The sequence below is a fragment of the Typopeltis vanoorti genome, chromosome 24 (assembly GCF_054136105.1).
Source record: "Typopeltis vanoorti isolate ZY-2024b chromosome 24, IOZ_Tvanoo_1.0, whole genome shotgun sequence".
NCBI classification, from domain to species: Eukaryota; Metazoa; Arthropoda; class Arachnida; order Uropygi; family Thelyphonidae; genus Typopeltis; species Typopeltis vanoorti.
This window is the reverse complement of record NC_143572.1, coordinates 12,166,487-12,189,856: the sequence shown is the minus strand read 5'-3', so window position 1 is coordinate 12,189,856 and position 23,370 is coordinate 12,166,487. Positions and strand designations below refer to the sequence as shown.

At 37.5% G+C, this 23,370-nt stretch overlaps 1 protein-coding gene across 1 annotated transcript in view; it reads left to right on the top strand.

The window, feature by feature from the left end:
* LOC150092928 (cholesterol transporter ABCA5-like) overlaps positions 1-23,370 on the top strand; it is a 640,434-nt gene that overhangs the window by 119,366 nt on the left and 497,698 nt on the right. The window contains exon 6 of the mRNA XM_090414108.1: positions 12,586-12,665. Coding sequence (XP_090270234.1) covers positions 12,586-12,665 — 80 coding nt within the window. The remainder of the gene's footprint in view (positions 1-12,585; positions 12,666-23,370) is intronic.

Below are 23,370 nucleotides of genomic sequence, written 5' to 3'. Positions count from 1 at the left end.
GGGTGGGGGGGGGGGGGGGTGGGGGGGGGGGGGGGTGGGGGGGGGGGGGGGTGGGGGGGGGGGGGGGTGGGGGGGGGGGGGGGTGGGGGGGGGGGGGGGTGGGGGGGGGGGGGGGTGGGGGGGGGGGGGGGTGGGGGGGGGGGGGGGTGGGGGGGGGGGGGGGTGGGGGGGGGGGGGGGTGGGGGGGGGGGGGGGTGGGGGGGGGGGGGGGTGGGGGGGGGGGGGGGTGGGGGGGGGGGGGGGTGGGGGGGGGGGGGGGTGGGGGGGGGGGGGGGTGGGGGGGGGGGGGGGTGGGGGGGGGGGGGGGTGGGGGGGGGGGGGGGTGGGGGGGGGGGGGGGTGGGGGGGGGGGGGGGTGGGGGGGGGGGGGGGTGGGGGGGGGGGGGGGTGGGGGGGGGGGGGGGTGGGGGGGGGGGGGGGTGGGTGGAGTGTAAGGTTTTCTATGCTGGCTTTGAAATGGGCTGAGTTTTTTATGTGTGATGGTGTGTTGCCAGTATAGTGTGTGAGCTCTTTGGCCAAATGATTAGCTAATTTGTATGTGGGGGAATCAATGCCATCCACTATGGGATGTAATGGCACATTTTCTTTGTGTATTTTTGGGAGTCCGTAAATACAGGGGGTATAGAGTTAAACGGCTTTAATCTGTTGGTAACTTCTACAGGCCTAGAAATGACTGTGTTAAGGAGCCTGTGAAGTTTTCTAATTTGAGAGTTGGTGGGATTGTAATTGATAGGGAGGTAAGTGGCCCGATCTAATAGAAGAGCATTCAGCTTACCTGTGTAGTCCTTTTGGTTAAGTACTACAGTTGCATTTTCCTTATCCGCTTTGGTGATAACTAATTCTTTATTATTCTTCATTTCCTGTAGAGCTTTAAAAAGCCTTAGCCTCTGCCCCACAAAAACCAACCATATGGCTTCGCTACGTTGATGATATGTTCGCTATTTGGCCACATGGCTCTGAAACACTTCTCCCCTTCTTAACACACTTAAACAACCAACACCCTGGAAAAAGAGGAAAACAACAGCCTCTCTTTCCTAGACACACTAGTCACCCGCCAGCCTAATGGAACCTTGGTTTTCTCAGTTTACAGAAAACCCACCCATACAGGCAGATACATTCACCAACAATCCCCCCCCCCCCTCACAACAATATGGAGTAGTGAAAACACTATACAACAGGGCTAAACTAATCTGTTCAAATGACTTGGCCCTAACCACTGAACTAAATCACATCCTCAACACTTTCTCAGCCAATGGCTACCCCCCCAAAAAAATCCAAAAAATATTAGAACCTACAAACCACAGATCCCCTCCCCCCTCCACAACAAGGATTACTCTAAATCCATCACCATTCCCTACATCCAAGGCACCTCGGAAAAGATTACCAAAATCTTAAAAAAACATGACCTGACCTCCTGTTACAAACCTTACAGAAAATTGGCATCCCTTATCCGCTCCACTAAAGACCAACCACTTCCCCTAGACCTACCTGGTGTATACTAGGTCCCTTGCAGTTGTAAACTGTCTTACTTTGGCCAAACAGGCAGGACAGCGAATATCAGAATTTCGGAACACAAGGACTACATCCGTTTTCACAAGTACAGTCATTCTGGGCTTGCGGACCATGCTCTGGATACATGCCACAGAATATGGTGGAAGAAAGCTACAGTGATACACCGTAGCAAATACAAATTTGAAAGACTATTTATGGAATCAGCCTCAGCCTTAAGAAATTCTCCAAACCTCAACAAATTTGGTTGTATGCGACTGCCCCAAATTTGGGAGGGGTACATCAGCAGACCTTCAGCCCAATGGCCAAGAACACCTACTTAGCCCGCTAGAGGGCACCATCAGGACTGTTAGGAGAACAATAGCTTCATCTCTTCATTCCCAGTTTCTGTGTTGTAGTGCCTACGTGCACGTAACTGTTTTTGTAAGTTCCTTTAGAAGATGGCAACGTGACATTGCCGAAATATCAGATAATATTTATTAAAATATAATTTAATTTATATCCTTAACTACATTGTTCAATTCCTTAAGTGTTTTAATAATGCATAACCAACGTATAAGCCTGTCTATGAGTATTAATTATTATTATTATTATTACACCCTCCATGTAAATTAAAGATACTAAGAAATTATAAAAGTTGATATCTATTCATACAGTGACTGTTTATCATTGTGGAATCCATTTTGTTACTCACCTATGACATCATTTTAATGAATCTAGTTTGTTTTTATTAATTATTATTATTATTATTATTATTACACCCTTCATGGAGTTGACAGACTCATCGTGTAAATTAAAGATACCAAGAAATTATATACTTGATTTAACTCTTTATCCAAGTGTAAGCAAACAAAGTTTGCTCCTGAAGTATTTTCAGGACTAGGGCAACTCATGGTAATGTAAGCTCACAGACGCGAGACCCTTCAACACTTCTGCGCATGTCAAAAGAAGAAGAATCCATTCCGATTATAGGGTAATCAGTCTGTATTGTGCGATGAGTTGTTTATTATTACACGTTGGAAAAGTAACTTCTCTTTTATGATCATTGTAGATTTTAAAGTGGTAACTATTTTGTTTGTATAACAATTGGAAAATTTTACGCATGTTGGTGACCAATTCGTACAATGTCTTATTTCTTTCTCCCCTTCAACATGAATTGACTCTTCTTGGCAGCCTGCCAACAAAGGCTCTCGCTTCTGTGGTCGGATCATATGATTTCACATCACTTGCCTTAGTATCCCATTTCCCATGCAATGCACATCTCCTTGCAGACATGTATAATGGGAAGTGTCACCATGGGTCACTATGCATTATGGGAAGGATCATTACCCAGTTTCAACCTTTATTGAGGGTTCTTCAGTGGGAGCCAGACCCAGAAGTGATGCTAAGGCTGAAGTAATGCAGAAGTCATATTTTCATATACAAGTAACCAAAAGGTGTCACAGTTTATTATTATTATTATTATTATTATTATTATTATTATTATTATTATTATTATTATTCAGGCCTCCATGGAGTCAAAAGACTCATCGTGGGAGGTCCTTCCGAAGAACATAAAGTCTGTCAAGACTCATCGAGGGGAGGTCCCCCCTAAGAAACACAAAGTCTATCATACCACTCCTTAAACTCATTGACCGTTCTCGCTCTCACCACTCCATCAGGCAATGCATTCCACGGTTAAACTACTCTGGATTAGAGAAAGTTGTTGGAAGTTTTTCTGCTTGGTTATACTATAAATTAAAGATATCAAGAAATTATATACTTGGTTTAATCCTTTATCCAAGTGTAAGCAAACAAAGTTTGAGCCTGAACTATTTTCAGGACTGGGGCAACTCGTATATTGAAGCTAATGAAGTCACAGGAGATGACTTCATATACATACCTATAAGGATATGTGCTTTGCATTATGGGATACTAAGACAAGTGATGTGAAGTCATTAGCTTCACTATATGAGTTGCCCCAGTCCTGAAAATAGTTCAGGTGCAAACTTTGTTTGCTTACATTTGGATAAAGGATTAAACCAAGTATATAATTTCTTGGCATATTTAATTTATAGTATAACCAAGTGGGAAAACTTCCAACAGACTCATCGTGGGAGGTTCATTGAACTGACAACATATTTATCATATAGAATCTTAAAACACTTAACACTCCTTACATTAACAATACCTTTTTTTAATGCATTCCAATTCAATGACAATTCTCCATGTAAAAAAATCTACTCCTTACACCTCTCTTCACCACACTTTTACATAACTTCCAGGAATGACATCTGGTTCTTCCCCTCTCACTCTCTATTCTTTTTTATAATTCCCTCTGGAATAATTTGATAAAATCCTCTCACTAACTTAAATATCTCTATCATATCATCTCTCTTCCTCCTATCCACCAAATTCTACAATCCACACTTCTTCAACCTTTCTCCATAGCCAGCATTCCAAACTCCTGATATTATCTTAGTCACTCGTCTCTGGACCCTTTCTGATGTCTCCACATCACATTGAAAAACCAGGTGACCAGATCTGAGCAGAATAGTCCAAGTGTGGCCTGACAGTGCCTTATACAGTGTCATAGCCACTTCCTTATCCTTACATGTTAGAGTACTTCTTATCACAGCAGCACTGTGATGTGCAGCCTTTGCAACACTAACAATGTGCCCTCTAAACTTCAGTGTATTATCAACCATCACTTCCAAATCTGTAATCTCATCCACTTCCTGCAGTATGGCACCATTGATATAGTATACAACCTTATATTTATGCACTCCAAAATGCAACATCTTGCACTTATTGATATTAAAACTATAACCCCATTCTTTTGTCCAAGTAAAAAGACTATACAAATCTTCCTGAAGGGATTTAACCTCAGCAGTGCTACTTATTATTCTTCCTGACTTTGCTTCATCAGCAAATAACTGAAGATCCCCAGTAAGTGCACATGATATATTGTTTACAAACAAGTTAAACAGCAGGGACCCAAGAACAGAATCTTGGGACACTCCACTCGTTACCCTCCTTTTTTGAGACACTGCTCCATTATACACAACCAGCTGGTATTGTTCAGAGAGCCAATCTCTGATCCATCTAACCAATATACTATCTATTCCCATCCTCTGCAGCTTGTACACTAACTTATTATGTGTCATGTGGTAATCTATCAAACGCTTTTGCAAAGTCTGAGAATATCACAGTACAGGTATCCCTTGCTTAGCGCAGTTTTACTTAACGCGGATTTGATTATCTCGGTGAAATTAATTGCGGCAGTCCCTTGATATACGCGGCAAGAGTTTTGATTAATGTGCCTTTAACCCTGAGGAGCTCGCAGCTGATCTGACAGATACAAGCAAAATGTTTAATATAAATATTCTTACATGATTCATTGTATAGCTTGGAAGGTCATGAGTAGCTGTGCATTCACATGTTACAAGTGATATTCCGCACTGTTTTTTGCTATTAGTTTGGTTTAACACATGTTATGTAAAGGTTTGTGATATTTGACAGTAAATTGTATCTGAGATATACCACGACCTTCGATGTCAGTATAGTATGGTTTAGTTGTTTTTTTTTATACATTCTTTGTTCAATAATTTTTAGATTGTAATTGAAAATAAATAAACCATCATGTATTATAATACAGAGCCAAAGACTTATTTATCATACATGTCCTCTAGGAGATGTGCTGTACATTTATGGAAAATACTAAGGAAAGTGACCTGGAGCGTCCTCCACCTTTACTATGAGTTGCCCATAAGGTTATTTATGCTTGCATCCACTGAAATGTTTAGTTTCTATATATTCAGCACGAAATTCTAGTAGTTTCAAAACTCTATTCGGTTTGGAAATAATGTTGGATTCAATATCCACTTAATTTGTACCATCATGTATTATATTTGCAGTGTTTTTTCTTTATGTTTTATTGCTCGTTTGCTGAAGTATGGAGAGTCATTTTGTTTGATATTGTAGAATTTATGCCGATAAGAAAAAAAAACTAAAACTGCTCAAATGACTCTTGATAACTTCTTTTGATAAAATAATTGCAGTAAATAACGTAGGTACAAGCATTTATTAAACATTTACTTTGCATTCATTTTTTTATCTTTCCTAAAAGAGTACCACATAAAACGAATTATTAATACAGTAATCAATCATGGACGAATTGTAATTTTTACCATTGATTATTAGATTTGATTAACGTGATTTTGATATACGCGGTAACATTGAGGGATTAATTAACCATGTTAATCAAGGGATACCTGTATATAATTCTCCCTTATCTAACACATTTGTCACCTTATCATAAAATGCAAGTAAATTACTAAAACAGGACATTCCCTTTACAAATCCATGCTGACCATCATAAAGAATGCTATGTCTATCAACCTAATCCAGTATTCTATTCCTTACCACTCTCTCTCTAACACCTTGACCACAACCACAGTTATACAGACTGGCCTATAGTTGGAGACTTCTGTCTTAGAACCATGCTTGTGGAGTGGTACTATTTTGCCTTCTTTCCACTCCTTAGTAACCTTACCCACTGCAAGACTTTCATTAAATAACCAGTCAAGTGCATAGCCAACTGTGGTGATGCACATTCCTTAAGAATACACAGTGATATGTCATTTATTCCCACATCTAATCCTTATTAGCATCTAACTCAATCAACATCTGATACACCTCCATTTCTTTCACTTCCAATTCTCCTAATACTTGTCTCTCTTCTATATATTGACGAATGACAAAGATGGTTTCAGGACTGTACAAGGATAGTTGAGGATCAGCTGAGGGAATGTGGACTGCAGAGTTTGGTGGATAGAAGAAGGAGAGATGATATGATTGAGACTTTTAAACTATTGATAGGTGGTTACAGGGTTGACACTGGGGAGTTCTTTCGCTTGGTTGAACAGCAGGAAGGAGTGATGACAAGAGGCCATCCCTGGAAGTTACGAAAGGAGTGGTTTCTTTGCATGGAGGGTGGTTGAACCGTGGAATGCATTGCCTGATGAAGTGGTGAGAGCGAGAATGGTCAATGAGTTTAAGGAGTGATATGATAGACTTTGTGTTTCTTAGGGGGGGGGGGGCTCCCCTCGATGAATCTTGACAGACTTTATGTTCTTAGGAAGGACCTCCCACGATGAGTCTTTTGACTCCATGGAGGCCTGAATAATAATAATAATAATATCACATCAGATCATTTACATCAGTATGATATATGCTGATAAAATGCTTGTTCAACAATTCCACTATATCCTTTGCAGCTATTAGTCTGCTGCCATGGCTATCCACCAATGTTAATCTGCCATAATTGGTCTTCTCTCATACTGCACCTTTTCTTTCTTTACTATGCTCATCAAAAATATAAACATAAATGGATGGAACACATTCAAAGAATGAAAACAGAAAGATTACCAAAACAAGCCTTAAAGTACAAGCCATTAGGAAAAAGAAAACCAGGGCATCCTCTTAAACGATTCAATGATGACTTCTAAGGCCGGAACAGACCATGCTAGGCCTAAATCCTTGATATGCATGATGATGATGATGATGATGATGCCCATGCTCATTACCTTTCTAGCCTGCATTTTATACTCTTCGTGGATCGGATCACCACCAATTGTTTTGTACCTCCTCCATAACATTTTCTTTTCCAGCACAGCTTGCTTGATTTCACTGTTCATCCATTTCACTCATACTCTATTTACTCGCTTAACCCTTGGTATGCAGTCATACATTACTTGTGTCAGAAACTGCCTTGTGAATTTCCTTGCACTGTGAATATCTTTTCTGCTCAGCTCATCTACTCATAATGATGCTAACTGACTACAGAGCTTCCTATAACCACCTGCTTTATACTTCCACATGTATCCATTTTTGGCAGTGACTTTTTCTTGTTTCATCACTTCCCAAACAAGTACTTCATGATCTCTCTCACCAACTGTCAGCAGTGTCAACACTTCATTAACAACTACATCTTGTGAAGTTATCACCAAATCCAAAACATTAAAGCCCCCTAGTTGCTTCAATCATGCTACTTATGATACTTATCTCTCAGAAATTCCATAAACTTGCTTTCTTTAATTTTTGCATATACAGTATTTTGTAACTACCATTGAGATTATTCTTCAATTTTCAAATACTGGAAAAATTATAATTTCTGCCAGAATTATTTTTTATTTTTCCCATCCCATCTTCTATTCAGGAAATCTGTAAGTCTTGAATTCAGAGTTTCATCAGCATATTTGAACAGTTGCATGCTAGTACAGTCTTCTCTAGGTATTGTTTTTAAAGTTATTTAATATTATCATTCGATTCTCACATAGAAAAGTGTTATACTTTTCTATATTCTCATTTAGAAAAGTGTTATGTTTGATTGAATGGGCACGTCAGTGGGGATTCTTGTTCAATGTTGCAAAATGTAAGATTATTTTGGATTGTAGTACTTCTAAGTCTTTTATATTGTGTGATGATAAATCCCCAAAATACTGTAGCTGTGTAATTTTATCAGTTACATTGATTTTTACATTCTCTCTTTCTCTCTCTCTCTCTCTCTTATTTCTTGATTCATGTTTGTTAAATTTTATAAGAATTGGGTTGAATTTTATTAACTCTCTGTATAAATTAGATAAGAAATTATTCTAGCTTTCTCTGCCTTTTTTTCACTTTCTTTTAGCTATGGCTTTCTTTCTGTTGTATTAATTTCTTTCTCTTAAAGTGAAGTCATGATGATACTTCACTCACAAAAAAAAAATTTGCTTACACTTGGATAAAGAATTAAACAAGAATGTAATTTCTTGGCAAGTTTCATTTAAATTATAACCAAGTGGGAAAAAAAACCTTTTTGTTTAATCTGTATATTAATGATATTGGGAAATATTTGAATGGGAATATACGGTTGTTTGCAGATGATGCAAAGTTGGGATGAACTATGAAGAGTAGAGTTGATGTTGTGGCCTTACAAGAAGCCTTGAATAGAATGAGTGAATGGGCACAGCAGTGTCGATTCCTGTTCAATGTTGCAAAATGTAAGGTTTTAAAATTTGGGAAACAAAAATGTTATATAGAATTTACTCTTTGTGGGGATTTTATTGTTGGAGTGGAGGAAATAAGAGATCTTGGGATGATGGTGGATAAGGATATAAAATTTAGAATGCATATTTCGAAAACTGTGAGGACAACACGACTGGTAATGATGCAAAGGCCGTTAACTTGTAGAAGCAAGGAGATTTTGGTTCAATTGTATAAGGCCTTGATTAGGCTACATATGGACCACTGTGCACAATTATTATTATTATTATGTAATTCCTCTAGGGAGTCCAAAGACTCATCAAGGGAGAGTGCACCAACAGCATCGGACGATTGAACTCCTTCCAACTACTAACCACGCTCAAACTTGCTTAACTTTTTGCATGAGCCATTAGTAGCAGAGGCTCTACCAATTGACCAACCTTTGCTTTGGTCACCTGCTTTTTAAAAGGATGAAGTGATATTGGAAAGGCTCCAGAGGCAATTGACTAAGGTAGTTTCTGGTCTCTGGAGTGTTGAGTGTGGAGAAAGGTTGATAAGATGCAGTTTGTAGAGTCTAGTTGATAGAAAGAAGAGTGGGTGATATGATAGAGATGTACAAGTTGGTAAGCAGTTGTTATAGGACTATGAAGAAGTTTTTCATAAAATGGCAGGAGATTAGAGGAGAGGGCATCCCTGGAAGTGGTATAAGGAGGGTGTGAGCAAGGGAGTAAGTTTTTTGAAAAGTAGATTTTTTTTTTTTTTTTTTTGTATGGAGAGTTGTGAATGATTGGAATGCATTGCCTGAGAGCGTGGTGTCTGCAAAGAATTTGAATGTGTTTAGGGCACAGTATGATGAACTGTGTGTGTATGATAAAAGGGACCTCCTAGATGAGTCTTTGACTCTTTGGGGTCTTAGGATAATAGTAGTAACTTTCTCCAACTAGCTTTAATCCAGAGTATTTTATTAATAAAATACTCCTTTATTAATAAGATACACCTTTTCACTACTTGTATATGGGAAATATATGTCTTCTGCATTACTTCAACCTTGGTATTTCTTCTGGTTCTGGCTCTTCTGGAGTGTAGAGCAGAGCAGTTCTGCTTGGTGGTAGGCTGAGCCTGTCACTAAGTAGAGCCACTGCTAAGTAATGAGTGGAATGATCCTTTGGGTCACTCATTGATTTGGTTTCTGAGGGATTGCCTGAGTTTTTGGAGAAGATCTGTACTTAAGCAGTCTGCTCAGTAGTGGGTTTTGCTTGTCACTAAGTGGAATGACCTTTTAGGGTCATTCAGTGAGATTTAGAATGATCTCATAGTTCACTTAGAATATTTGGAGAGAGGTAGTCCATGCACTTTAATGGTACTTTAATAAAGGTTGAAACCAGTCTGGGTAGTGGCCCTTCTCATAATGCATTGCGTTATACGACATCTAAAAGGATGTGTGCTTTGTATTATGGGATACTAAGGCAATTAATGTGAATTCATTAGCCTCTATATACAAGTAGCATAGTCATGAAGATACTAATCTGCAATCTTTGTTTGCTTACACTTGGATAAAGGATTAAACCAAGAATATAATTTCTTAGCAGCTAATTTATTTATTTTCTGATTTATTTTAGTTTAATTTAAATGCTGTATTCAATCTTATCTTCAATTGATCTGGTTGTTAAATGTCTCATGAAAGCATTTCTTTTATCTTCTATAATCCTAGAAATAGCCTCGTCCAACTGTCTAAGTCTTCTTTTATAGTAATGTCTCTCTCCTTTTTTTGCCTAACCTTTCAAATACTGCTTTTTAATATTCCACAAATCTTTAATTGATTCATTCATATGGTTATATCTTCAGTTAATATTTTTAAATCTCCGTTTAAAAATCAGTTTATACTTGGGTCTTTTAGGAGACCCATTTCAAAGCAGTCCTCTTCTTTAGTTTCTGCTTTCATTATTCTTATTCATCTGGAGAAAACCTGATTGGGACAAATAGGAAGATCAATTTCAAATTCAAAGCTTCTGTTAAAACCTTTGTGTCAAGAACAAATTTTGTTGATTTGTTATTTATTGTTATATACTACAGTCTGTTATTGATCATGCCAACTTTCTATCTAAGTGTATTTATGACAAACTTTGTATGGGAAAAATGTGTTTCTAACTTTACACAAGACAGCCAGACTAATATTTTATGTTATTTTTTTTTAATATATTTATTCCACATATGAGAGCGACCAGAAACCCTATATATAAGGATTGAGAAAGAAGAAATATATTGACATTTTTCTTAAAGAAATGAAGGCTGAAGTTGTTGGGAAACACATTATTATTATTATTATTATCCCTGGAAATTAAAGAAAGTGTGGTTAACAAGGGTGTGAGAACAAGGTTTTTTTGCCTGAAGGGTGGTGAATGCATTGCTTCAGTTGTGAGTTCTTCATCTGTAAATGAATTCAAGAAGAGAGATGATAGATATTGTTTTGATAGTATGGTTCTCCCACGATGAGTCTGCTGACTCCATGGAGATACCCGTAATAATAATAATAATAATAATAATAATTATTATTATTATTATTATTATTATTTAGGTCTCCAAGGAGTAAAAAGACTCATCGCGGAAGGTCCTTCCTAGGAAACACAAGTCTATCAAGACTCAACATGGGAGGTCACTCTCAGGAAACACAAAGTCTATCATACCACTCCTTAAACTCATTGACCATTCTCGCTCTCGCCACTCTATCAGGCAATGCATTTCACGGTTCAACCACCCTCCATTCATTATTGGGAAGGCTGTTCCGAAGGAAAGAGTTAGATGGAATAAACAAAAGGAGAAGCAGGTTCAATGTGTTGCATGACAAATAGGAACATAAGACATGATGATTAATTATTTTTAAATGGAACATAAAACGAATTACTTATGTATATATTTTTAATTGTATAAAATTTTTGTCCTAATATCAAGTTCATCTTCAGTATGACTTCCAAACTAAACAACAAAAACAGAAACCTGTATATTCAACAGTGACTTGTGCGAACTGCATGTACATGATGTAGAGCATCATGATCTAATTATATTAAGGTTCTAGTAAAAATAACTGCAACAAGAAAATAATAAATAAAAAATATATAATTAAATATTAAAAATATAAAATTAAATTAAATTAAATTTAAATTGTCTGGAATTTGTGAAGAACAGCTGTTTCCCATAACAGGGATAATTTAAATCCATCATTTCTGTTTGGATTCAGTTCATTTGATTCAGTTGATTTAGATTCTCAAGGTCTCACAACTCTCCTTGTATAAAAGTTACAAGAGAATATTATTTTTATTGAGAACCTTACTTTTCTTCCAAAGAGTGCAGTGTCTCGTAGTGATAGATACCATACTCTGGAAGTCCTGATTGCTCTTCCATGTGTAACTTAACATAGTCTAAACATTCATCATGACACATGGCTATAGATCTACCTGTTTGGCTAATGTGGATTATTGTACCAGAAAAGAATTTGATACACTCCAAAGTGAGCTGAAGGCAGAAGCTTATCTTTAGCCTAGCGCTAGAAAATATCAACAAAAGATCAACATCAACAAAAGATATCTTGTTGATAGGATAAAAGGACACTTGTAGGCTAATGAATCGTTTGACTATACCTTCTGAGATGCCTTTAACATAGGGAATAGTGATTTGAGAGACCACCTCTGTATCACTATTTGAATGAGAGGCAGATGACAAGCAAACTCTGTAATTATTAATTATCCTCTTGATATATGATTCAGTAAAGCAATTAGTAAGGAATGTGGACTTGATGTGATTTATTTTTTGGGAGAGCAGCAATTTAGTGGAGCAGAGAGAGTTTGCTTGATGTAATATAGTCTTAATGGTACCAGATTTTTGACAGTAATGATGGTATGAAAGAGGGTGAATGTAAAGTCCAGTATGTGTGTTTTCTTTCTGAATATTGAGAAGTGAAGACTACCATCTGGTTGGCAAAGTAAGGAGATCTAAAAAGGCAATCTGACTCTTCTAACTTAAGAGTGAACTGAATACGATGGTGAAAAGTGTTGATCTTATTGATGAACTTTTCTAGGTCTGTACGGGACCCATGCCAAACTACAAAAACATCATCAACATATTTTAAGGGTAAATGAAAAGAAGGAAAGCATTAACGTATGTGAATAGTGTATTGATAGATTAGAGCGATTAGAAATGTGCGCATGAGTTGACTTGGATGTTGAAATGAAAGAGGAGATAGACTTTTGGAGTTCTGCCACATTCAATCTGATCATTACTAATACCTGGTATGAGGTACCAAACAGAAGGTATACTTGGAAAATGCTAAGGGATATAGGAAGGTACCAAATAGATTATATTATTGCAATAAATAGATTTAAAAATCAAGTAAAATCATGCAAAAGTTAACTGGGAGTGATGTTGATAGTGACCACAATTTGGTTTTATCGAAATGCAATCCAAAATTTAACAAGCTGTCACAACCAAGGAAAAGGCCCAAATGAAACATGAATAACCTGAAAGAGGAAAACCATAGAAACCATAAACAGCAAACCGATGAAAACATTAAAACTCGAGAGAGTAAAAAGAAAAACAGAGAAAAAATGGACTCACTTGATGAATACGATCATCAAGGCTGCCAATGACTGCATAGGATTAAGGGAACAAGCAAATGAAAAAGCCATGGATTAACCAGGACATTCTAGACCTAATAGCTGAAATAAGAAAATACAAAACACTCTGAATGAAGAAAGCAAAGACAAATATAAACATATAAAAAATATAATAAATAGAAAGCATAAAGAAGCAAAAGAACTATGGTATATACAGAAATGTAAAGGAATAGAAGATTTAACAATGACTGGAAGAATCGATAAAGCTTATAACATTATAAAAGGAATAAGCCAGCAAAACAAGAGAAGAAGCACAATTATCAAAAATAAACAGGGGAACATACTTATAGATAAGGAAGAAATTTCGGAAAGATGGAAGGAGTACTTAGAAGATCTATATAGTGGAAAAGATCTAGCTGCCAAGGCTATAGAAGATGAAACAAGACTTGATGTGGAAGAAATTGGTTCAACTATATTAAAAGATTAATTTGAATGGGAACTAAATGAATTGTCAGCTAACAAGGCACCAGGCATTGCTAACATCCCTTCAGAATTAATAAAATATTCAGGAAACATAACTAAGTCATACTTTTTAAAATCATAAAGGATATATATGAAACGGGGATCATTCCCAAAGACTTTACATAATGCTCTATCATACCCATTCCTAAAGTAAATAATGCAAACAAGTGTGAAAATCATCGAACAATATGCTTAATATCAAATGCTTCAAAAATACTATTAAAAATTATACAAAAAAGACTAACAAAGAAGGCTGAAGAGTATATTGGCAATAACCAGTTTGGATTCAGGAAACAACAGGAGATAAGAGAAGCAATCTTAGCTCTAAGAACAGTTATCGAAAGAAGAATCAAAATACTCTGATAGTCTTTCTTGACTTGGAGAAAGCCTTCAATAGTATTAACTGGAACCAAATGTTTCACATAAAAACAATAAAGATAGATTGGAGAGATAGAAGGATTATATTTAATCTTTACAAGCATCAAGAAGACCTAATAGAAACAGCCAGTAATAAAATAAAAACCACAATAGCAAGATACATAGAGGTGTAAGACAGGGTTGCTCTCTAATCATCTAACCAACTTGATCAATTCGGGATCCTAGGAGCACAAAATTGTTAACTGCTTCCATTTTCTCCCCATCTACTTCAAAATCATTAAGTTCACATGTTGCCATAACTTTTGTCTTTTTGAGGTTAAGTTTAAGACCATATTTAGCAATTTCTTCTTTAACTTTCATAAGTTCCTCCAAATCTTCTTTGCATTCTGCTAGCAAGGTGGTATCATCTCCATACCTCAAAGTATTAATATTTCTTCCACTAATTTTAATTTCAACTGAAGACTCCTCCATCCCTGCCATTCTTAAAATATATTCACTGTACAAGTTAAACAGGTACAGAGATAAAATACATCCTTGCCGTATCCCTTTACCTATTGTGAAATATTCAGGAATTCCAACAAAAGATCTGTTCGGACAGTAGCTTCTGTTCATAATAAAGATTTCTCAGAAGGATAATGAAATGCTCTGGGACTCCCATTGTTCTTAACACATTCCACAGTTTCACATGATCTGCAGAGTCAAAAACCTTGCTATAGTCAAGGAAACAAAGGTAGATATTCTTTTGATATTCCTGTGCTCTTTTTATTATCCATCTCACATTGGCAATTTGATCTCTTGTTCCTCTGCCTTTTCAAAATCCTGCCTGTTCATCTGGCATTTCTCTCTTCATGAATGGATCCAGTCTTTTCTGAATGATCTTAAGTAAGACTTTACTTGCATGAGAAACCAGTGCTGTAGTTCTGTAATTTGTGCACTCTCACATTGCCTTTCTTCAATAAAGGTTTGTAAACTGATTTTTTTCCATTCCCTAGGTCATTTAGTTGTGATCCAGATTTGCTGACATGGAGCTGTTAAAATTTTAACTGCCTCTTCTCCCAGGGCTTTGAGAAGCTCAATAGGTATTCCATCTCCTCCTGGTGCCTTCTTACTGGATAGCTATTGCAGTGCCCACCTCACTTCACTCTCTAATGGTACTGGCTCCTGCGTATAATCCTGCTCTTCAAATTTCTCAGTAATTTTAGAGTCCTTTCTAAAGGGCTCCTGTACACTCTTTCCATCTTTCTTTGATGTCTGCAGCTTCTGTAAGATATCCTTTGTGTTTACTTTTCAATATTGTCACCTTGGCACTAAACTTCCCTGTTAGTTCTCTGATCTTTTTGAAAAGATCTCTTGTTTTTCTTTTCTTGTTTTGGTCTTCTATTTGTTGGAATTCCTGGTTAAAGTATTTTTCTTTTGGCTTGTTGTTGAAACTCTGCATTCAAATGCCATACTTCCTTCAAATTTCCTGTGGCCTTCATTTTCCTCCTTTCCTGAGCAGTTTTGGTGGCATCTTCTGACAGCCATTTAAACTTCTTATTCTTACAAATTGTTGGAATATTCTTCTTTGCTTCTGTTTTAATTATATCTTTGATCTCTTCCCATAGTGCCAGCCTGGCTGGCCGAGTGGTTAGTGTATCCGCTCTCCAGCCAAAAGGCTGCAGGTTTGAATCCTGCCATGGGCATGGATGTTTGTGATTGTCTGTAGAAATACTAGTGGTAGTGGTCAGCGGTAGATAGCGTTAGTGGAGACAGAGTTGTATACAATCTTCTTTTGTGCTATTTAAAGCAGGTGTTAGCAATAAACAAAGAATTCTCTGCACAAAACTCAACTAGTCTCTTCCCTGCGTTATGAATACCTAAACCAAAACGACCTGTTATTCCTTGTTCCTCAGTTTCTCCCACTTTTGCATTTCAATCTCCGATAAGTAGCCATAAATCTCACTTTGGTGTTGCATCTCTTCTTGTAACTTGCCATAAAATTCTTCAATGTCTTCTTCTGGCACCTCTGTAGTGTGTGCATAAACCTGAATGATGGTCATATTCATTGGGTGTCCAATCACTCTGAGAGAAATGATTCTGTCGCTCACTGGATTATAACTTAATACATACCTAGCCATCTTTTTCTTGAGTAAGAAAGATACTACATTTTTTCGACTTGTCTCATGTCCTGAGTAATACACCATATAGTCCCCTGACTGAAAATGGCCCATTCCTGTCCATCTAAGTTCATTTATTCCCAATATATCCAGCTTGTTGCGCTCCATTTCCATCTTTATTATTTCCAGCTTACCTTAGTTCATACTTCTAACATTCCAAGTTCCAATCCTGTGGTTTCTTGTGAAACAGGGAACCTCCCTTTTCCAACCAGCAACATCTGTGACCAAGCTTCCTTCTGGGTTTGACCTGGACACATCATAAAATCTAGCATTTGGCATTCATAGAATGCCAAAAAGGCATTCTACAATAGAAGAAACATTTTTACCAGTAAAGGACTTAGCATCCAGCTCAGAAAAAAGGCTAGTGAAAACATACATATGAGTATTGCATTATATGGTTGTGAGACCTGGATGCTAACAAAACAAGACATCAATAAATTGGAGACATTTGAATTTTGGTATTGGAGAAAGATGATGAAAATTAGTTGGACAGAAAGAAAAAGTAATGTAAAAGTTCTAAATATAGTTCATGAAGAGCAGTCATTAACGAACCTCATCAATAAGAGAAGGAAAAAGTCTAATTGGACACCACCTGAGGCATGGGGGACTGATTACAGAAATAATAGAGGGGACTATAGAAGGAAGGAGGCCATGAGGCAGACCAAAAATTTCATAATTTCATATATAAATAACATAATGATGCTAACTGGTACTAAGAGTTATGAAGAGATGAAAAGGCGGTCACGAGACAGGATGTTATGACGTGCTGCTATAACTAACCAATCTTCAGATTGATGCACCAGAGAAGGAGAGAAGCCATTCTCTAAGTGTTAAGGATATGGTCCAGTTCAGTGGTTAGGGCATTGTTATCTGAAGGGGGAGGGGTGACTGCTGGTGAATGTATCTACCTGTATGTATAGGTTTTCTGTAAACGGAGAAAGCCAGGGATCCCTCAGGCTGGTGTGTAATCAGAGTGTCTAGGAAAGAGAGAGACTACTGTTGTTTTCCTTTTCCAAGGTAAAATGGGGTGTTGATTGTTTAATCTTGTTGTAAAATTGTGGAATGTATCCAGGCCATGCAGCCAAATGGAGAATACATCATCCATGCAGCATAGCCAGACAGTGGGTTTATTTGGGGAAGAGTAAGGCTTTTTCTTCAAAGGTCTCCAAAAAGAAGTTGGCCAGGGGTAGAGAGAATGGAGAACCTATGGCTGTCCCCTTTATCTGTTTGTAGAATTTTCCTTGCCAAATGAAATAGCCTGTGCTCAAGAATGGTGAACTAAAATAAGGCTGAGATATCAGGAGGAAATTTGGCTCGGATGAGGTCTAAGGTATCTTTGAGTGGGACATGTGAATAAGGTGGAGATATCAAAATGACCATTATGTCAGTATGTTGGAGTGTGAGGTTTTCTACTGGCTTTAAAGTGAGATGAGGTTTTTATGTGTGAAGGAGGTGTTGTCAGTATACTGTGTGAGCGCTTAGACACTGATTACAGTTTAGGACTTAGACACTCTGGGCACCATTTAGGGCTCTAGGACTAATTTTATTGCTTTTCTTCAGCCTTATTTGCTTAGTGTGAGTGCCTGTATGCACATATAATTGTTTTGTGATCCCTGAAGATGGCATTGTAACATTGTCGAAATATAGGTAGTTATTAATTAAGGTTTTAAAATTAATAATCTAGTTTATCTAGTTTATGTTGTCATTTCCTAGATATTTAGAAGCTACATGTAAATAAAATTACAACAAAGGTTACAGAAGTACAAATATAATTAAATAGAAATTAATAAACAATATGTATTCGCAAATATTAAGTTTCATAATGCAGTATCTACATATAAATAAAATTATTGCAAAGGTTACAGCAATACACGAATAGTCAAAAAAAAATAGTAAGTAATATGTATGTAGAAAAATTAAGTTAAGAAATGCAGTATCTACATATAAACAAAATTACAGTCATGTGTGTTTGTATAAATTAATTCTTTGTAGAAAGTTAAAAACATCATGCAATCTGCCTGAGTCTGATAACATCTGCCTAAGTGTATATGGCTTGACTAGATAGGTAAAAATTTTATTCCTCTCTCATGTAAAGTGTTGGCACTCCACCAGAATATGACAAATAGTGAGACATGTATTGCCTTTTTCACACGTGGGAGGATCATCAGCCCTCAGTAAACAAGAATGTGTAAGATAACTGTGACCTATGCAGAGCCTAGCAAGAAAAACTTCCTCTTTTCTCTTTATACATTGACTAGAATGCCAATGCTGAATTTCAGGCTTAATGTCGTATAATTTGTCAGTGCTTCCTGCCATGATGATTGCCATTAGCTTTGATCTTATAAACTGTCAGTAGTCTCTATAGGATACTGTCAAACAGTATGTGGAGAAAGTACGAGCTGATCTTGCAGCTGTATCTGCAAGATCAGCTCGTACTTGTCTCATTTTCCTCAAAATTAAGGGTTTCATTTTGTACAACAGGTGTAACACCTCATACAGCATTGGATGTGGATTATACACAGTGGAGAAGATTGTCTGCAAAGAGCTCAATGAGTCTGTATAAATTACACATTTTTGGTAGTAGTTTTCTTTTATATGCACAAGTGCAAGCTGAATGGCATGCAACTCTGTTGTATAATTACTGCAGTCAGGTGGGATCTGGTTGGAGATAATAATGTCAGGAAACAGCAGCACAGATAACATAGGTATCAGTTCTTGAACCATCAGTATATTATTATTATCATCATCTTCAGACCTCATGGAGTCAAAAACTCATGTAAGAGTTCCTTTTGTCATACACACAGCTCATCATAAAGTGCCTTAAACTTAAATTCTCTACACATGATACTCTCAGGCAAGGCATTCCAATCATTCACAACCCTGCATGCAAAAAACTTGCTTCTCACTCCCATGCTCACACCCTTCTTGTACAGCTTATAAAGGGATGACCTCTGGTTCTCCCCTGATATCCTATCGTTTTCTGTAAAACTTCTTCAACACTGATCCTATAACAACCCCTTACTAACTTGTAGGTCTCTATCATTTTCCTCTTCTTCCTATCTACTAGACTCTGTAAATTGCATCTTATCAACCTTTAATCATATACGACATTCCAGAGATCAGAAACTACTTTAGTCAGTCAGCTCTGGATCCTTTCCAACATCTCTTTGTCCTTTTGAAAACTAGGTGACCAAATCCGTGCACAGTACTCCATGTGTGGCCTATTAAGAGCCTTATACAATGGAACAAGAATCTCCTTACTTCTACAAGTCACTGTCCTCCACATCATTACTAGAATTCGTCGTATTGTTCTCACGATTTTGGCAATGTGTCCCCTAAATTTCAGATCTTTATCTACTATCACCCCACGATCTCCGGGGGAGATAGTGGATAATTATTTTCTCCACCTCCGACAATATATCCCCACCAAGCATAAATTCTACATCCCATCTTTGTTTCCCAAATTTTAAAACCTTACATTTTGCAACTTTGAACTCTCACCCCCCATTCCCATGCCTATTCACTCAATCTATTCAAGTCTTCTTGTAAAGCCACAACATCTTCTCTACTCTTCATGGCTATTTGATAGGTATCAACTTGTTGATACCTATCAAATAGCCAATCTCCGCTCCAATGCACTAATATCCAACCCCATTTCCTCCAGTCTGACTAACTTATCATGTGGTAATCTATCAAAAGGCTTTTCAAAATCTAAGTATACTACTGTGTATCCCTCCTCTCTGTCCAGTGAAGCTGGACTTATTACAATAAAGTGATTACAATATCACTTTATTGTAATAAGTAAATAGATTACTAAAACATTATTATTATTATTATTATTATTATTATTATTATGGGTATCTCCATGGAGTCAGTAGACTCATCGCGGGAGACCCAAACTATCAAAACAATATCTATCATATGTGTTCTTGAATTCATTTACAGACGAAGAGCTCACAACTGAGTCAGGCAATGCATTCCACTCATTCACCACCCTCCAGGCGAAAAACCCTCGTTCTCACACCCTTGTTAACCACACTTTTCTTTAATTTCCAGGGATGACCGCTTGTTCTTCCATCACTGTTACACAGCTGAAATATTTCCCCTGCATCAATCTTATAAAAATTTTAGTAATTTAAATGTTTATCATATCCCCTCTTCTCCACCTGTCAAACAACCTCTGCAAACCACAAGCTCTCAATCTATCAATGTAGGGAACATTTTTTACATCACTCACCAACTTAGTCACTCTCCTCTCAATCCTCTCCACAACCTCCTCATCTCCAGGGGATCCATGTGACCAGACTTGAGCACAGTAATCCAAATGTGGAAGTATCAATGCCTTATAAAGGGGAATAATAACCTCTTTATCTCTGGATGTTAGTGTGTTCTTCAATAACCAATAATCCTATTTGCAATCTTGTGCACCTTAGCAATGTGCCCACTTAACTTCATCTCCCTATCAACCAACATCCCCAAGTCCCTAGCCTCATCTATCTCTTGGAGTACTGTTCCATCAATATGGTACACAGCTGGTAATCTTTTAATCCCAAAATGCATAACTGACATCTATTGCCTTTTGCCTATTTTAAGAGCTTATTTATTATTATTATTATTATTGTTATTATCATTATTCCTGATACCTCCAAGGAGTCCGAAGACTTATCGCAGGACACCTACAACTGTCTCAACCACTACACCGAACGTCTACCACGATTCATCTCCATCAATGCCATTTACCACTGACCTTCAACACCACCACAACTAGTATTTTATGTCTGTAAATTGCATGTGTTCTGAAGGGCTGATTTGTCTGTATGCGAGATGAAAAACCCGAGTTTCCAGGAGAAAAAACCCTGCTACCTCCGTATGAGATCGGCTAACTCACCTTCGATTGAAATCGTCCAGATAATGATTCCTCCCATCGCTACGAGAATCGAACTTAGGCCTATTCCAATCGAAGGGGGCAATGTACTGTCGTTCTTCCAATTGTGCTTTAAATCATCCTACAAACTCTCAACATCAGCTTGATTTTTTATTGCGCTACCCAACTTTGCATCATCAGCAAACAACTAAATATCTCCCTTTAAGCCATTTCCTATATTATTTATGTACAAATTAAACAATAACAGCCCAATCACAGAGCCCTGAGGCACACCACTGGTCACCTGTCTCATCCTGGACTCTGCTCCTCCATACACTACTTTCTGGTATCTCTCCATGAGCCATTCTCTTATCCATATCATCAGTTTAGTATCCATCCCCATCTGTTCTAATTTGCACAACAGCATTCCATGGGGTATCCTGTCAAAAGCCTTAGCAAAATCGAGTAGTATCACTGTGTAGCCATTTCCCTTGTCCAACTCAGATGTCATTCTATTATAAAAAGTTAATAGATTGCTAAGGCAGGATCGACCTTTAACAAAACCATGTTGGCCCCCTATAGAGTATCCTATTCTGATCCACCCATTCTCGAATTCTGTCTTTAACCAACTTTTCCAATACTTTTACCACCACACCTGAGATGGTGATTGGTCTGTAATTAACTACCACAGTCTTAGAGCCACCTTTATGCAAAGGAACTACTTTGCCTTCTTCCACTCCCTAGGGACCATACCAGAGTTCAAACTTAAGTTAAATAACTAAGTAAGAATATTTGACAATTCCTTTGCACATTCACCCAAGCTGATATTCCATCTAAACCTACAGCAGTGTTTGCATTTAAATTCTGCAATATACTAAGTATCTCTGATTTATTAACTTCAATTCTCACATTAGTTATTGCTACAGGTACAGAGATATCCTCACTTGGGTGACAGACTTTTGAAAAGTGATCACTCAGTAACTCTACTATTACATCTGAATTGGTCACCTCAATACCATCAGCACCAATTAAGGTTATCCTTCCAAAGTCATTCTTCCTTTTACTTGCCACATAGCAGAAGAAATCTTTGGGATTATCCTTAATCTCCTTGGCTAAGGCCTTCTCATAATCTGATTTAGCTTTTCTTACTATGCTGGTAACCTTCTTAGCTTGAGCCTTGTACTGCTCATGGGTGTGCTGATTGCCTTTCTGCTTGTAAATTCTCCATAACATTTTCTTTTTTTGCAGATCAAGCCTGATACTACTACTTATCTAACATGTACCTTGTTTGTCTTCCTGACCAGTAGAATACATTCTGATTTTGCCTTCCTCACCTGCTGATTTTATCCCATGCACTGCTAACATGTTTCCCCTGCAATATGTTCTGCCATGGGATGGCTGTAAGCTCACTCCAAAGCTTGTTATAATTAGCTAACCTGTAGTTCCGTATCTACCCCCTTCTTAAGAGAGAAATCCACAAATTTTGCAACCTCCCAAGTCAATACCACATGATCACTCTCACCAGTTGGAGGTAATGAGGACAGCTTACTTATGCATATGTTCTCTGAACCAATGACTAGGTCCAACACTCTCACACCACAAGTCCCTTCAGTTATGTGCTGTTTCAAGTAATTATCTCTTAGAAAGTTTATGAATTCCATTTCCTTTTTTGCCATGTGATATTTCCTCTTTCCAAATGATATCACCATATTTAAAATCCCCCATAATAATCACTAACCCTGCACTCATTGCACTAATTTGCTTGAATTCAATATCACCCTCCTGTACCCCCCTGGCCTATAGCAGTAACCAACTATATATTTGGTTGCATTGGTCACTATTTTACACCACACTGCCTCAAATGAACTATCATTCACATGTCTATCCTCTAGATCAGTGATGGCGAACCTTTTACCTTGGTGTGTCAAAGATTTTTTTTTTTTTTTTAATATTGACATTGTTGATGTGCCACTTGCATACATGCATTATAAATTTAAGCACATAATCATAGATGGTGACTTATACATATCATATTAGGCTATTTATTTAATAGGATTGATATAAAATCTATGAATTCATATTATACAATTAATTTAATAAAGTGAATTTTCAAAGTTGACAGTTGAACTGTAAATGGTTGTTCAACTGCTGCTGCATATGTAACTTCAGCCTCAGATAACAAGTATAAAGGATGCAAGTTAAGTGAAAGAGGAATTAAAATGCCTATAGAAAAGGCATAAAGCAGACAGACCATCGATGAGTCAGTGGTTTGTTGTGAGTTCTATGGGAGAGGAATAATCAAGAATCAATTGCTCACACAAGGCACTGAT